At 38.7% G+C, this 16,537-nt stretch overlaps 1 protein-coding gene across 50 annotated transcripts in view; it reads left to right on the top strand.

Annotated features, from left to right (window-relative positions):
• Mbnl1 (muscleblind-like splicing regulator 1) overlaps nt 1–16,537 on the top strand; it is a 167,892-nt gene that overhangs the window by 118,035 nt on the left and 33,320 nt on the right. For all 50 annotated transcript variants that reach the window (XM_087616795.1, XM_087616819.1, XM_087616840.1 and 47 more), the window contains 1 exon segment: nt 15,633–15,803. In XM_087616795.1, the coding sequence (XP_087472921.1) occupies nt 15,735–15,803 (69 nt within the window). In that variant the 5' untranslated portion in view covers nt 15,633–15,734.

Raw genomic sequence — 16,537 nt, forward strand, 5'->3', positions numbered from 1 at the left:
GTGTATGGTGTGGGATGGCTTTTGTGTGCTCCCTTGGCCTACTTCACTTGATCAGTTTCAGCAGCTGTTTTGCCTTAGGTCATTAGGTAGTAAATAAGCATACAAAGTAAGTCTTGGATTTATTTAATGAGTGCAGTCCTTTTACACCCTTAGGCCATCATGCCTGGTCTGTGTTCCTGACATCTAAACAGGCAGCTGCAAAGACAACGAGCAAAGGATTAATCTCTGCTTATATACATGTCCTGTCCTGACACTTGAGTTAGGCCTGCAATACTCTCCCTTCACTCTCAGACCTGGCTTCCCTGCACAAAGCCCTCTCCCTAGCCTGGTTGTTTTACCCATAAGTCAGCTGACTCTGCTGAAAGTTCTACTCTGTCTGTCTTACTGTGAAGGCCTCCTGGATCTTTGTTCTTTCGAGAAGTCAGTGTGGCTAAAGGAAAATACAGTTGCAGAATGAGATTCAGACAGATTTGAGAACTAAATGTTTTAGCCTTTTCTGATTTGGGCAAGTTATTTGCTGTCTGTCTGACTTTTTTGTTGTTTGTTTTGGTTTTGGTTTTGTAATTAAGCATTTAGTCCTGGGTGAGTTATGTTGCTAATCTTCTATTTTATGAAATAATATTGGTCTCTATCTTTGTCATCTCTACCTCACCCCCTTGTCCCAGTTTCTTCCCTTGTTCCTTCTTTTCACTTCCATTTTTTTTTCTTTCATCCTTCTATCCTTGTGTGTTCCCTTGCCTGCTACCTTTTGGAGTAGTTCATTAGATATGAGAAAAATGACTAAATTTCTCAGGAAGTTTGAGAATCATTTATTGTATTAATTCATATGTTCATTTAAGTCTGCAAAGTAACTCAAGGAAATGAAGTAGGAGAAAATGTCTGTGTGTTAAAAATGACTTTACTTAAAGATCCTGTGGAATATACATATATATGATTCACTTTTAATTTATTTATTGACTGATTTTCTTGCATGGACATGTACATTCCTAAGAAGCAAAAATCTGAACCCAGGTTTTCCACAAGAGGAAAAATTGGTCTTAACCCCTGAGCCATTCCACCCCCTCCCCGAAGAAAGATCAGGTTTTTTAAAGGTTGTGGGATGGAGCATGTTTTAAGTGTCATATTGGAAACATAACACTAGGAAAAATGGAAGTATGGTGAGCTGTCAGGCTAATTCACAGTGATAACACAAGGTGGTGTTTTGAAACCCAAAGTACAACGACATTATGTAAGTCTTATTTTAATGTTTCACTACAATTTTTGTTTGTTTTGTTTTTTTGAGACAGGGTTTCTTTGTAGAGCCTTGGCTATCCTAGAAATCTCTGTAGATCAGACTGGCCTAGCACTCAGAGAAATCAGCTTGTCTCTGCCTCTAGAATAATGGGATTAAATACATGTGCCACCATTATCTAGCCCTTAAAAAATCTTTAAGAAAAAGTAGGATAAGTAAGTTGTATTTTGCCATTTTGAGATCTCTTTCTTAATAACTGAATAGACTGTGTTTTAAAGATGAATATTAGAACTATGATGCTTTGTATACTTTTATTTAAAATTTAAGGCATTTTTGATACTTTCATACTAAAAAATTAAATGTGTGAACCTAATGGACAGGTTCAATGCTGTAATATAACCAGGCATTGAATATAGCTGGAAGAACTCTTAACAAAGACTTAAAAATGTCTGGGAGGAGATGACATTTAACCAGGTCTTTAACTCTACTGAAGAGTTAACCAAGAAGTGGCAGGGGGATGGATACAAGAGCAGTTTATGTCTGGGTATACATGGATACAGATATGTCTTGTGCAAGGGCTTAAACATAGTTTAATGTGGGCTGTAGATAGTGCATGTGCTGTGCTTCTAGTTAGATCTGCTAAATAATGTTATAGATTTAATGTATTCATAATGATTTCAAGACACACACACACACACACACACACACACACATATATATATATGTTCATTTCCTCTCAAATAGCAAAAGCAAGTTTTACCTAATCAGTAAACACAAACTAAAAATTATTTTAATCCCTCAAATAGGCTACCTGAATCCATTGGTGAGAAATATGATGGCCCCAACACGCCCAGCCCCTCTAATGTCATAATTTAAATTTTCATGGGCTTGTGGGAAATTTAACTGTTGGAACTTTATTTATTCATTTGCAGTATGAGATTAATAAGAGGTATCTCACAGAATTGTCATAAAGTTAACAGTAGGTCTTATAAGAATAAAGAGACACTGTACTATCGAATGGAATGCCTGTAGTTATTAAATGAAAGTCAAAAGGTATTCTACTCATTTGTCTTCCAAAGAATGTTACATTGATCTTAAGACTTCATTTCTGTATCCTTGAAAATTTATATGTCAATGTACTTTTATGAACAATTACTGAAACTAGGAAAAATTTTTGCTAAACTTACATATGTTGTAATTGAGCTTGAAAAATCAGTATTGGCTAGTAGTTAAAACATGAATTACCAGAGATGTGAGTGACTGCCTAAGTTATGTAGGATTTATTTATTTACTTATTTATTTATTATTTGATTTATTGCTTTCCTAAATTTCTTTTAGAATTTTTTTACTTCATCTGAGCAAAGTATTCTGAAATAATTTCTAATCGTATAGCTGTTCTTAACATTTGTCCGGGATCTTATATCTAAAGGAGCTACAGGCAACAGATCTATCTTGCAATTCGTTGTGAAGAAGTCTTTCTCCTATTTCTCCCACTCAAAGAGCTCATAAATACCTTCAAAACAAAAGTGGCAGTTACTTGAAAGATTATAATAAATCTTGAAGACCCTGACAGAAATTAGTCTGAAAAGAACTCTGCGAGATGAACTCATTGCAAGCCAACGATAGCCTTCACATGTATCTGAAGCGCAGTCAAAGCTAGATGAATCAGAATTTCTGGGAGCAGAGAATGGGTATTGGTGTACTTTTAACAGTTTTACTTAAAGGGTTGTAGGTGGGGACCATTGATTTGGGTCTTGTAGTTTTCTCTAGATCACACATTACCTGAAGTAGGCAAAATGTTTCTTAGCAACAGTTGTGAAGATGTATGTGTTAATGAGACTCTGTTAGTTCTAGCATCATCAGGAAGTTTATGCACATGCTGGTATGAATTACCTCTCATCTGAGTTAAAAGCTACTGAAGTCAATACTATCTGTGTATTCTCCCTGACCAAAAAAGTGAAGAAATGGAAAAAAAGCCACAAAAAGTGACTTGTGAAGATAGCCACTTGTCATAAATAAGTGTGTAAACAATTCATTTTATTGTCACCCAACTTTTCAAGACCGGTGCCCAGATTCTTAACATAAAAGAAGTGAACATGAATTTATTCCTCCTTTGGATGCTAGGTATGCTCCCTCCCCCCACCCCCACACACCTGGATGCAGCATCCCAGGCAGAGGGTACCATTTGCTCCAGAGTCTGAGTGCCTCAGTGAGCCATCACTGAGGAGTGTCAAATCAGCCTCACAGTGAACAGTGTTCGCCTTGGCTCTGGGGAATTTTCGTTCCACTAGAGTCTAGATTTGGCATCTGAAGTCACTAGAGACATAGTACATGCTGTCTCATTAAAAGAGACTCTAACTTTGTGAGGATCTGAACTGCTGAAGGAAGAGGAGAGAAAGATGCTTTAAATAAAACATTTCTTTAGAAAGAGGCCCAGGTGATGGAAAGCAAGGCTTGCAAGGCTCCAGTGATGGGGTGAATGTACTAGCAAACGACTAGGATCCAGTCACCTCCATTCATTGTCCAGACCACAGATGAAGTTGGTAGTCATAGGGGAGGAAGTTACACTCACACAGAACCCCTAGTAGATGTCAAAGGTGAAAGGTGAACAGAAAGCTTTCTATCACCCTGGTGCTTTCCCTCTTTCATATCTACTGTAGGAACCACGTGGCTCTAAGGTCATTGTGGGTCTGAGCTCTTTATAGCTCTAGGACAGGACTGTATCCATTGAGTGGATTCTACCTGCGGGCTATCAGGGCTATGCTTGGCCAGCAGTGGTTAGTTACAGAAGGAAAGGGAACATAGGGTTGGAAATTAGAACAGAAAGCAACTTCATTCAAATGGAAAGGTTTGTAAAAAGATGGGAGCCGGTGGAAATCCTGGAGAAGATACAGAAAAGAAAATCCGAGACTATCTTTTTCATCAAAATGTCCTTTGTGAATGGATCCACTGTGAATCGACTTTTTTGATGCTTTCTTCTCAGACTCCACAAACTGCTAAACTGTGAAAATAAATTTTTAGTATTTGAAACTCAACTTAAGATAATTGGTTGTGGTCCAAAGAGAATAAATACTGTGATATAAAATTAATGGATTTTAAAACAAGCTCCATTATTAACAAATCCTTTCTGAAAAGTCTTGGACTTGGTGACTTTGGTCAGCTGACTTAGGCTGTGGATACAAGAGCTCTGAGGCATCATTACTCCTCTCTGGAAAGCTTTTGCTTGGGGAGGAAGATGGGTAAACAGTATACAGGATGAGGAGAATGTTGCTCAAAGGAAAAGAAAAACAATCTTTCTATTAAGTCCACCTGCTTCTGTGAAAGATGAGTTGCAGGAATGGCGAACATGCTACCTGGTACACAGCAGATCAGCCTGAATATTGTTGATGACTAGAAGAAGAGCATTGTGTGACAACTGCATGTACCATTTCTTTTTCATTCACATTTTAGTGCATTGCAAAAACGGTGTTGTGTGTCTGCTCTTGTGAGGATCCACAGCTCTATCCTAATGACTTAGAACACACTCTGCAGCTTCAGGTTGCCATTTAGAGGACAGCGCCTTGAGAGAAGCATGCTTTTTTGAGATCTCATGCTCACAGGATGATTCCAGTATCAAACTCATCTATAGTGGTTTTCTATTTCTTTTTGTGGTTTGTATTAATTGATAATATCCCCACACACCCAAAATATGAAATGCGTCTACTGCTTTATTCTTGAGATAAACTCCAGGTAGAATTTGTTAGGTGTTACTTCTTTAGATATTTGAAGGGCTTCTCTGGGATGCCAGTGGGAGACTTGGGGGTGAGGAAGGTACACAGAGCAAGAGACAGAGCAAGAGACAGACTCACATAACTTTGTGTTGTGATACTGTTTTTCGCTTTAAGATCTTTCCCACCCTAATTGCTTATGCTGCTGCAGCCAGCACCCAATGGAGCTGTGTTCTGGGTTCATGAAATCATTTTCTTTCTCTTCATTGCAGTCTCCAGTCAGAGCTGATAGCTGTGCGCAATTTTAGTCGATTGCCATGGGGGTGTGGTGAGGAGTGTATTTTCCTCAGAGGAACAGAACCAGTGTTAGTAAGCACATTTCGTTCAGCTACACGGTGGGTCTGTCAGGGAGAGATGCTAGTGAAGCATCCTGAACACAGCCACCTCACCTTCCTTCCCTTCCATCTCCGTCAGTGTCACCTGCACAAAGCAGTAACATTCCATCCCGTACTTGAATGGCATTTAGGAACACAGAAAGGGTCAGGGTATTTTCAGCTAGGGAATCCCATAGGCTTGAAAAGACTGCCACTGGACTGTTAGGGAGGAGCGGAAGAATCTCATAGTTGGCAAAGTTAATGATGTATATAAAGCCTGGAGAGGAGGGCGGTGAAGTGATTTTAGTGAGTAAAAGCAGTTAAAACTATTCACATAGTGTAAGAATTGTTTAAGCACCAACTCCATACGTCAGATATGTTATCACAGCTAGTAGATTTTGAAGATTTAGAGTAAAAATATTAATATTTGGTGAAACTATAACATACTTTGAAAATTGCTATGACTAAATTATGGGTATCACTTTAATATGTGAAAATTTTACTTAAAATTTTTTAAAGCAAAGAATTACTTTATTATATTTGTAAGCTTATTAGGATCTAGCAGTAATAAATACTTTGTTGTATCAATATAAGCAGAGTTTACCATTCTCATTTCTTTTTTAGTTTCTTTTATGTCCATGAATAAAAACACAAACCCCCTAAAGCTCACCATGGTTTAATTCTCTCTAGATGCTCTACTGTATGTGTATGTACATATATGTATGTGTATAACATTTATATAAATTCTAATGTATAGAAACCAAACAGGTCCACAAAACACCTCTTACCACTCAGAGTCTCTGATTGAAACAGAGCATGGAGTATTACTTTAACTCATTTGGTGGTCCTCCGTTCTCTGCAGTTCACTGTCAGTGCTGTGGAAGGGCCAAACATAACAGATAAGCTGACATTCAGAAGCACATTTAATGTTTTTTATTATAGTTTGGAATACTATGTGGACTAACCTCCAAAATCAGTACCTTACATATTGGAATATTTTTTTTCCTTTGACACCTCACAGTAGTGGTTTAGTTTGGACCTGTTCTTGCTAGAGCCACTTGTAGTTTTATTTTGAGAGGTCAGTGATTAGGTACTCATAGGTAAAGATGACCAAACCTAATGCAGTTTGTATGAATGTGTATCCTAGTACAGTGGCTAGGAGTAGACTAGGATCTGCTGGGTTCACTGATGTACTTAGGAGCAGTCAGTATATACCTTTGATTCAGCAAAGTAAGGGAAACTAGAATAACTGATGCTGGAGCATTGAGTCATCAGCATCTGTAATGTGCTTAGCATAGTGCTTAACACAGAAGCCGCATGTAAGCTGTATTAGTCCTTTATCGTAATAAGATGCATCTTTTGGTTTTAAATCAATGCTGTATGGAGGGGAGGATACAAGATAGAGGTTTTCTGAGTAAGTGGACCAGGAGCTAGCATGTCTATACAAACAGCTACGTTAGTAATTCTAAGAGCGGGATATGAGAAACATGTGTATGTTTCACCTAAGTTTACCTCCTTCTTATTTCTGTCACATTATCATCCATGTTATAATATCACAGTGATGAGTTGTGCACTGTCTGTAAGACACTTTCCATTCTTCAGCTGAAAAACATGTCCTACAAATATACCACTGAAGGTTATTGTGTAAACACTGGGCCTTTTGATTGTTAGCTGGTTTGATTTGGAATCCCTAAAACATCACAAATGGTTTGGCCATAGTTTAGAAGTCTAATAGTCAGTGTGCTGAAAAATAATTGAAGCAATTTGGAAAAAAATACATATATACATACATATGCATACATATACGAATACATACAGACATATATACACATATACATATACATTCATATACATTCATATATATGTATATAAAACATATACATATACATATATATATATAAAACAATGATCTGGCATTTCCAGTTTTATGATGCTATAAAAAAGCAGAAAGCAGCCAGGACATGTTGGACTGTCTAATGGTACTGGCACCTACCAAATGTCACTGGACTTCACAAGGTCATAGAAACTCCACTTTGGTTCGGGGGTACAGACTGTATCCATCTCTGGAGCCCACAGTGTGTATAGAACCAGGGATGTTCATGGTGCTGGTAAAGCTTCCACAGCATTAGTGTTTATATATTGTTAGGATTCCGTGCCATAGAGGCCACATGTATAAGTAAAAAGCGAGACTGTTTCTATGTGTGCCATCCCATCAGAGGCATCTCTAAATAGATCTGGATTTCTGGTGATGACTCTGCAGATGCAACCTGCTGTCACAGCTGCATGTGTATGTGATCTCTCATAAGCAAAAGCTGCTGGAGGGAGACACGATATATTTGTCACAAGAATGTCTGTGATGTGCTGCCTTTCACTTCCTCCCCCTTCCCCCAAGCTACCTACCCAAGGCGCATGCATTCAGAACACCAAGCAGAGGTATAGAGTTTCACTTTTTGTCATTTCCAAGATGATTAATGGAGTTGTGCAATACGAGCTCCTGAGCACTTTGGGAAAGTCACAGTATCCCAGTGAGGTAGAGTGCCTTGATACTGCGTCAGCAAGGAGGGTATTTTGGGATATTGTAAATGTCACTATTGGTTTTAATATACAAGAATCTTCATCATCAAACCTTAGGAATGTTCTACAAAATCCTGCCTAGAATAGCTATTGAGTTCTGTAAATGGCTCTTTAAATAGCTAAAAACTGTTACCTAAAATCTCCCATTTGTGACCAAGTTAAATGTTGATGAAGACAAAGTTTAGTGCATATTAAATGTAACCAGTATCCCTTCAGGTAACCAGTATCCCTTCAAGTAACCAGTATCCCTTCAGGTAACCAGTATCCCTTCAAGTAACAAGTATCCCTTCAAGTAGTGATAAATTACAAAGTCAACAGGCTGTGAGTGAGTATGGAGTGTGTGTGTGTGTGTGTGTGTGTGTGTGTGTGTGTGTGTGTGTAATAAGAGCTTGTCATGGGACCAGAAAAGAGGATTCTCAGTGCATTCTATTTCAGCTAAATACTTATTTTATATCTATGATAAACTAACTGTAAGTTGAGATATGATTTATCTCTCACTATCCTCTACTAAATATTTTAACTTTTAGAATATTTACAGAAATATACAAGAAAAATAAGTAAATATTGAAACTCATACTTTCAAGGTTTTTAAAGTTTGCAGCTGTTAGTAATTGACTAAGTTAGAAGTAATAACTCGTCAGCCATATGCTCCTTTTCCTTTGAGTTTCTCAGTATACATTTAGTACTTTATGTTTGAGGAAATTTCCAGAATAAACCCTCCATTTAAAATAGTGAAATGTTTAGAGTACATTGAGCTCTCTTCAGAATGTCAGCTATTGTTAGTCATACATGTCTCTGTCCATGAAGAATCAATGGACTGAAGTCTTCATATCAGGGTAGGTGCGTAAATGAGGTTCTTAAGATTAGAACTAAGATTCACGATGGCCCAAAGACTAGAACGATAATCTAATAGATTGGCGTACTGACAAGAAGAATTACAGGTGAGCTTAGAGAGAATCTCTGCCTACCTCCCCCCATTCCCCTTTCGCCTTCACTTCTTCCCTTTCTCTCTCTTTCCTTCTGTTTCTCTGCTCACTAAGAGAGTCAATATGGAACCAAAGACAGAGGAACTCATGAGGATAGTTCTGACTGAAAACTGGAGAGAATAAGACCTTCATCTTGGGTTTTGAGCTTCTAAAACTAGAAAATTTATTTCTGTTTACATGACCCAGTCTGTAGCATTTTTCTTATGGCATCCCTAGCTGACTCATAAAGCCTTTGTTATATTTCACTGGGTAATAATCAATGTTTGTCTTTCACTGGTGATTGTTCTAATGATGGCCAAGGTTGTTCCAAGCTGGGCATGATTGTTTTAGGGGGATGTGGTACAGTCCAAACATCCTGTAGTACTACAACCCACCCAACATTTGTATGTGGTGCTAATTGTCAATAATGCTGATGTTAAGAAAGCTAGTATGTCTTTTTAGGGTGCAGCAAACTTATAAAAACCCTCCATGGGAGCAAGGAAGCTATAAAGGAATACTTACTTATGAACTTCAATGCAATCTGTTTTAGTTGCATTGATTTTTTTCCTCTACATTTGGAAAATCTCATAAAATGATTCCTAATGTTAATTGAATGCACATTCATCTTAAAAAAGAAATTGAAGGATTTATATATGGATGTTGGAAGGGTTTTGGATAAAATATATTTTTCTTACAGTAAATTATATAGACTGTTCTAAATCTCCTACCAGTAAATGGTAGAACTTAAAATTATCATACACATTATGGGCTGTAGCAGTGGCTCAGCGGTTAAAAACAAATCTGTGCTTTCTGATGGCCTAGGTTCAGTTCTCAGTAACCAAATGGTGACTCAGAGTCATCTATCATCTGTAATTCCAGTTCCAGAGGAGATGATACCCTTTGAGCCTTCATGGCCCCAAACACACAGTAACCATATGTACATGAAGTCAATTAAAAATAAAAATTAAGCTATATTAATATCACATAATATCTTATGAGTATCATGAAATGAATAACGAAACAATAAGGTAGATTCATAAGAAAACATTCCTTGGAAGTGAGAAGCTACATGTTTTGATGAGCAGTGACATTAATAATCTTATTTTGGGAAAATATATATCAGCTGGGGAAAAAGAAAGCTGTTAAGTGTCAATTGGAAGCTGCCCATTTCACAGTCAGATTTTCTGGCTAAGAAAGTGCTTCAGAAACATGCCTGTCTCTGCTGTCCCAAAGGAAATACTAGTTTTGTTTTAACCACTGAAATAAATGGTTCTAGTTTGAGGAGCCTTTCTAGAAATCCAGTGGTGCCAAAGGAAGCTGGGACAGGCCTCTAGGGTGGCACCCCTATAATTTAGAGTCCACCAAGATATGACTGGGCAGTGTCTTCCTACTCGTTGTTACCACTTAGCAATATGATAGTACGTCATTTCAGATTCTGACTATACAAGTCATAGTCATCCTTTTATTTCAGGTTAAGAAAAAACATTGAAAACTTAATATTGACCTCTTTGTACTATTAAACTTACCTGCCTTCTAACTAATGTACTGTTTTATTTTCAATCATTGGTAGGTTTTTAAAATAAATATTAAAAATATCTCAGAAACAGCATTTCCGTTTTCCTCAGCTCCTGTCCCTTGACTCACTCGGCCGTATCTCTCTGTTTTGTTGGCTGCTTGGCCCTTACCATATCCTTTATTTTCCCTCTTCATGTGCTTCTCTCATGGGCCACACCCATTCGTTTTCCCCATGTAGTCACTACGTGTGCACATTCATAGAATTGTTTTAAAATGTATTTTCCTAAATCCTAAGGTTGAACAATGAACCACAGATTTGTTTTGAAGACTAAACCCGAAGCTCAAATGTAAAATTTTACTTGTTTAAGTAAAAAAGTTTGTTGTAATATTCATAGCTAAATGAGCTTATCCTTACATTCAGAAACATAAAAACATTAATATGAAAACTAGAGTGTGTTCTCTGTCACTGCTGTTGGTTTCAGTTGTTGAACAGTTACCTTAAAATAAGTTTGCATCAGAATCAACACATGCAAAGCACAAAACTCCCATGCTAATAGAAGGATTAACGTGGAGTTTTCCTTTGGTGGGTGTTGATTAAAGAAGCAACAATGCCTTCATCATTCCTCCATGATCACTGGCATGCTTTGTCCCTGGGCGCTGTCCTGTATTATTTTCAGTACTTTTTAAAGGCACAGTGCTTAATTGAACTGTTTTGATTATTCTTATTTTAAAACTTCAAGGAAAGAGAAAATAATCAGAGTTATTGAGTGCCCACTATGCCAGTTACCATGTATAAAGCCGACCTGAGCTCTTCTAGGCTTCCGTTACCACAGTGGCAGCGTCTGCTATAGTTATTCTGTAAAGAAGATGTGGCCCCATAGAGTTCACTGATTTCCATGAAGTCACACAAGCAAGTAGCAAAGCCACTCAAAAGCAGTCTTTGTACTGTTCCAATGTATGTGCAACTACATGTGCCTGTAAAACCAAACAAAAATATATTTTGCAGGCTGGGAACTTGGCTCACAGGGACTGCAGGGCAGGCATGAGGATCTGTGTCTGAAACACCGGCTCCGCATGAGGAGCTAGGCATGGCTGTGCTTACATGTAATGGCAGGATTGGGAGGGAGGAATAGAGAATCCCTGTAGCTGCCTGGCCAGCCAGCCAGTGTCCTCCAGGTGCAGTGAGACACTGTCTCAAAAGACAAGGTAAAAAGCAAGTGATATAAAGACATTGGACACTTGCGCACACACACACCCCCTCACACACACACACACACACACACTCTCACACAAAATGTCTTTTATGTTTTCATGTTTTTAAATCCTGTATCCCAATTCAATTTGTGCTGAGGTGACATATCCAAATGATTGAAAAGAACAACTCCTACAGATTTGACTTTGGGCTTGTGTTTTAATGCCTTTTTCTACATATTATGGTGCCAAATACAAACACAATGAATGTGTACATGGATCTCCTGGCCTTCACAACCTGCCTTCTACTGTGTGTGTGTGTGTGTGTGTGTGTGTGTGTGGTGTGTGTGTGTATGCGCGTGTATGCCCACTCGTGTGCAGACATACACATGCCTGAGTGCATATGTGAGTGCACATGTATGTCCGTGCTTAAAGGCATGTGATGAAATTAAATTATTGTCTGAAAAAAGCATTATTCTTAGTCCAGCATAGTATAAAATACAGACTGGGTGTTAAGTTTAGTTTGTAATCTATGTTCCTTAGCACTAGAATGAAGGTAGAGTACAATTCACCTTTGGACGTGTTATTAGGAACCATATCCACTCTCTGTGCAGCTGCTTCCTGGGCGATGGGTCGGGCATCGGGCGGGTGCTGCTGGGGAGATGGATGGGGATGACACTGACTGTGCCTTTATCAGAATTCTCAAAGGAACTCATACTGCTGGTTGGAGGTTTTCATTCTTTTGTGTTTCTAGATTTGTGAGTACTACTCTAGAACGGGATGTTTATTCTGATTTATTTGTGATCTTTCTGTTTGTGGAGCCACAATCATTTATCAGTGCTGTCAACCTCAAACCTGTTTCAAACTCCCTAATAATGGAGTTTATGAAATGTCCCTTACATGGGTCACTGTTACTTTCCCTGTGCATATCAATGCAAATTCCTGTGACTTTGCGCAGAAAGTCTTCTGTAGTGTTTTCTACTATGCCAGAACTACCTAACTCCTTGAAAAAACTCACATCCCTGGCCCTAACTTGTGGGCACCAACACTGTAAGGTAACCCTCACTCATCCTCATGTACGAAACCCCCATAAATACATTGATTTGACAGTTTTAACTCTGGTGGAATTGTTACTTTAATCTGACATTTCTTTATGAGTAGATATTTGTTCAAGTGTCCCCAGGAAATGTCACAGAACAGTGGATGTCCTGTCCAAAACATATTTACAGCTTTATTTTGAAATCAAGGACTCATGACAATAAAACTAAGCCAGGTAAATAGAGTCAGGTGATACCTCTCCCCGCTGAGTAAATGCACAATGGCAGCCATATGTCTAAGCTTCTAAGACGGATGGGCCTGCAAAATAGCACAGCCGGTAAAGGTGCTTGCTGTCGAGTCTAACAGCCTGCACACACGTGATGCAGGGAGAGCACTGACCCCCATAAGTTGTTCTTTGACATCCATAAGAATGCTCTGGCATATAATAAATAAATGTTAAAAACAAAATCCAGAAGTTAGAAAGGATGCACTGGTGCTGAATTTATAGGCAGCACATAAAATCCCTTTCCGTTATTCTAGTCCCAGCTGTGTTCCTAGGTAGAGGGTCTGGGTGCTATGTGGTCAGGAAGTACTGAGAGGGACACTGAGGAAAACAACTGTTCGCGTCCATCCAGTCCATGCTATGCCTCTGCTGTTTGTGGAGCTAAGCTAATTATGACTAAACCATTGGGTCAACTCACCTTCTCATCTGCACCCCAATCCAGTTTTGTGAAAAATCTGAGGTGAAAGTATTGAGAACCAAAAGTTGTGTTAGAACTGTGGTTCTCAACCTCCTCACCCTTCAGTCCTTTAAGATGCTTTCTCATGTTGCAGTGACCATCCCCCCTAACCATAACTTCATAACTGTAATTTGCCTCCTGTTAAGAATCATAATGTAAACATCTGTGTTTTCCAGTGGTCTTAGGTGACCTGCAAAGGGATCATGACCTACAAACTGCGAACCACTGTGCTACAGTCCAATTCTCTTTTATATTGAAATAGGCCTTATGTCTCCGGGAGAACTCGGCCCGGGAGCTCTGTAAACAGAATGTGTGGCCCTTGGGAGCTTATTTACTTCATCCAGTCATGACTTCAGATTGATTTGTGTGTGCTTCATCATGGGGGGCCTAGTTGTTTCTGAGGTTGTTTTTCACTGAGATGCTTTTAAGCTAACAGTGTTCCTATGAGCACAACATATATCAAGCATGGTTATTTGATTGGAACGAGCCACTTTATGAAGCACGGGTCTATCAAAATCTGTACCTAGCACATAAAGTAGAAATCATATCCTGCCAGCGTTGCCTTCTCCTTCCCTTGGATATGCATTTAAGCTGTGGAGGGGACGGGTTTATTGATGTTAGTGGTTTATGCAGTTGGCACAGCTAATGGCTTATAAACTGGAGGTTAGACATGCCCACTCTGGGCTATGATTGAGGGGAAAGCTTTTATAGTAGATATAAGAGAGGGTACAGCTAGAGGCATCCGGAAGTGTCCAGAGCAAGGAGACAGAGTAGTAGTAGAATGAACATGGCCTGAAGACTGGAGTTGTCAGTGAGTTGGGTCAGGAGCCAGAGAGGAGAGCAAACAGAGTGGATAAAGAACACCAAGAGAGGAAAACAAGAGAGAGACAAAAGGCAGAGGGCAGAGAGGCCAGAATGGTAGGATCATAGGGGAAAGCAGCTGGAGCAAGGGACACTGTGGTCTGGGGAAGTTTAGGTTGGGGACTGGAGTCAGTGAAGCTTTAAAAGGACGCAGGTACTTGTGCTACTGAGAGCCCAGAGGCCAGCACTTGTGTGCTCCTAGACGCCACAGATACATGTATGCCTCTGACAGTGGTGAGGAATGGCTCCATTGGTAGAGGGAAACGGGCCAGAATCTGGGGAATGGGGTTTCCTTTGGATATGCAGATGAGGAAAGAAGCTATAGATGGCTGACAGTCCTAACCTCACAGCAGTGCTCTTATTAACACAGTCTAGAGAGCTGTCCTAAAACATCTTACAGTGTGAGAACCTAAATAGAGCCTTTGGCCTAGAATAGTTAGTTTTTATTGTAAGCATCAGTTTTCCAATTTATTCAAAGTAAAATTAAACAAAGTAAAATTTACTTTTCTATAGAAAAAAAAAGTAAAATAGGTTATGGAGAGCTTAATCCGTGGTATCCTGTGAAGGAACAAGCAGTTCCACCCTAGATTCTCTGGTGAAAATCTTTTCAATGTAGTTGTTGAGATTGCCAAACAGTATGTTAGTATGAATGAAGCAGTTCCCACGGTCTGACACATTATAGACTGTAATAAGTGCTTCTGATGAGCCATCCAGGAAGACACAAACTTATTATATGCACACAGTTATTATTCGTTAGGGACTTATCTGTTTCTACCTTTCTTGTTGTCAGTTCTTTGCATAGTATGTCATTTTCACAGTTTGGGGTCATAGGACAATATTTGAAAGGCTCAGATCTAACCAGTATTTGACTATCCTTTAAACCTCTTTGCCGTGAGAATAAGGTAGCTCTCTTTTAGCCATGGACTCTCCAATGTCTGGGACTTTGTAACAGTTCTCATTTAATTTGCTCTGGGGTCCCTTTGGAGTCGTATTTCCTGGAGGAACAATGTTCTGTGAGTCCTCTAAGCTAGTTTGTTCGAACTCAGTAGAGATAAAACACCAATGATGAGCTTTCATGATTCTTTTCATGACTTCATGATGTCAGTGAAGATGTAGCCAGCTTAAGGTTCTTTACTTGACTTTTGTGTTTTAGGCTCACTTTTAAATCAGTAAACTTTTAAACTGGAAAGAGTGACACTGAAATTATTAAACTGAAGAAACTTCATTGAGCTTTTAAACTTTTCAGATGTCTTAAATCTTCATTTTAATAATACCTGTGCAGTCGAATTCATTACTTTCTCTTAATGTGTAAAAATGCTGTGAATGATAAATTGTGGGGAAAACTCATAGATTTGAATGACTTGTTTGCATGTCATTCCTACAGTTTACTCATTTGATGTTATTTAACAATGGTTCTTGCTTCTTTTATCTTTTAGGGTCGTTGCTCCAGAGAAAACTGCAAATATCTTCATCCACCCCCTCATTTAAAAACACAATTGGAGATAAATGGGCGGAATAACTTGATTCAGCAGAAGAACATGGCCATGCTGGCCCAGCAAATGCAGTTAGCCAACGCCATGATGCCCGGTGCCCCACTGCAGCCCGTGGTGAGCTCACTTTCCACCCACCCCTGTCTGTGTGGTCAAGTGTTCCGTGTCTGTCCTGAAGCAGTGACTGTATGCAGAGGTAGTGGTGGTGGTGGCAGTTAACTTGCAGCATGAACCTGGTGTTTATTAAAGTAGCCATCAAACTTGGTTTAGTTAAAATACATTCCAAATTTCCTTTAAAGATGATAATGATATTTTTCTTAAAAACGAAAGAAAGAAAACTGATAAATGATAAATATGTCTTTAATTTTGAGACTATTCCTTCCTTGTTCCTTTCCTTGAAGAGAATCCCGGTTGTTTTCTTTCTCAAAAAGGAGACTGTGGAAAACTTAACTTGAAATTACTCCGTGGTCAAAAATGGTAGGCAGTTTTTCACAGCGACGAGTCATAAGCATGGCTTGGAAGTCTCATCAGAAGAAAACTAATCAAAATGACAGAACCCAAGGGCCTTTGAAAAGTAGCTATGACTGATCATAGGCACTTAATGTTTTCCTAGCCATGTGTGTTGGTAACTTGTTTATGAATACACATACCTATTTAAATGTTTAGATTTTTGATGTGCATGTGGTTAATGACTTTAATAATCTTATCTATGTAATAGTTAATGTTTGGTTAAAATGGTGTTTATGCTAATATTATACAGAAATCCTGTTACATATGTGATAAAAGTTATAGTGATCACAATATGTCTGGTTAATTTATCGCTAACATATTATGAACTTATAAGGTCATGA

This window comes from Rattus norvegicus, chromosome 2, assembly GCF_021556685.1.
Source record: "Rattus norvegicus strain SHRSP/BbbUtx chromosome 2, alternate assembly SHRSP_T2T, whole genome shotgun sequence".
Classification (NCBI taxonomy): Eukaryota; Metazoa; Chordata; class Mammalia; order Rodentia; family Muridae; genus Rattus; species Rattus norvegicus.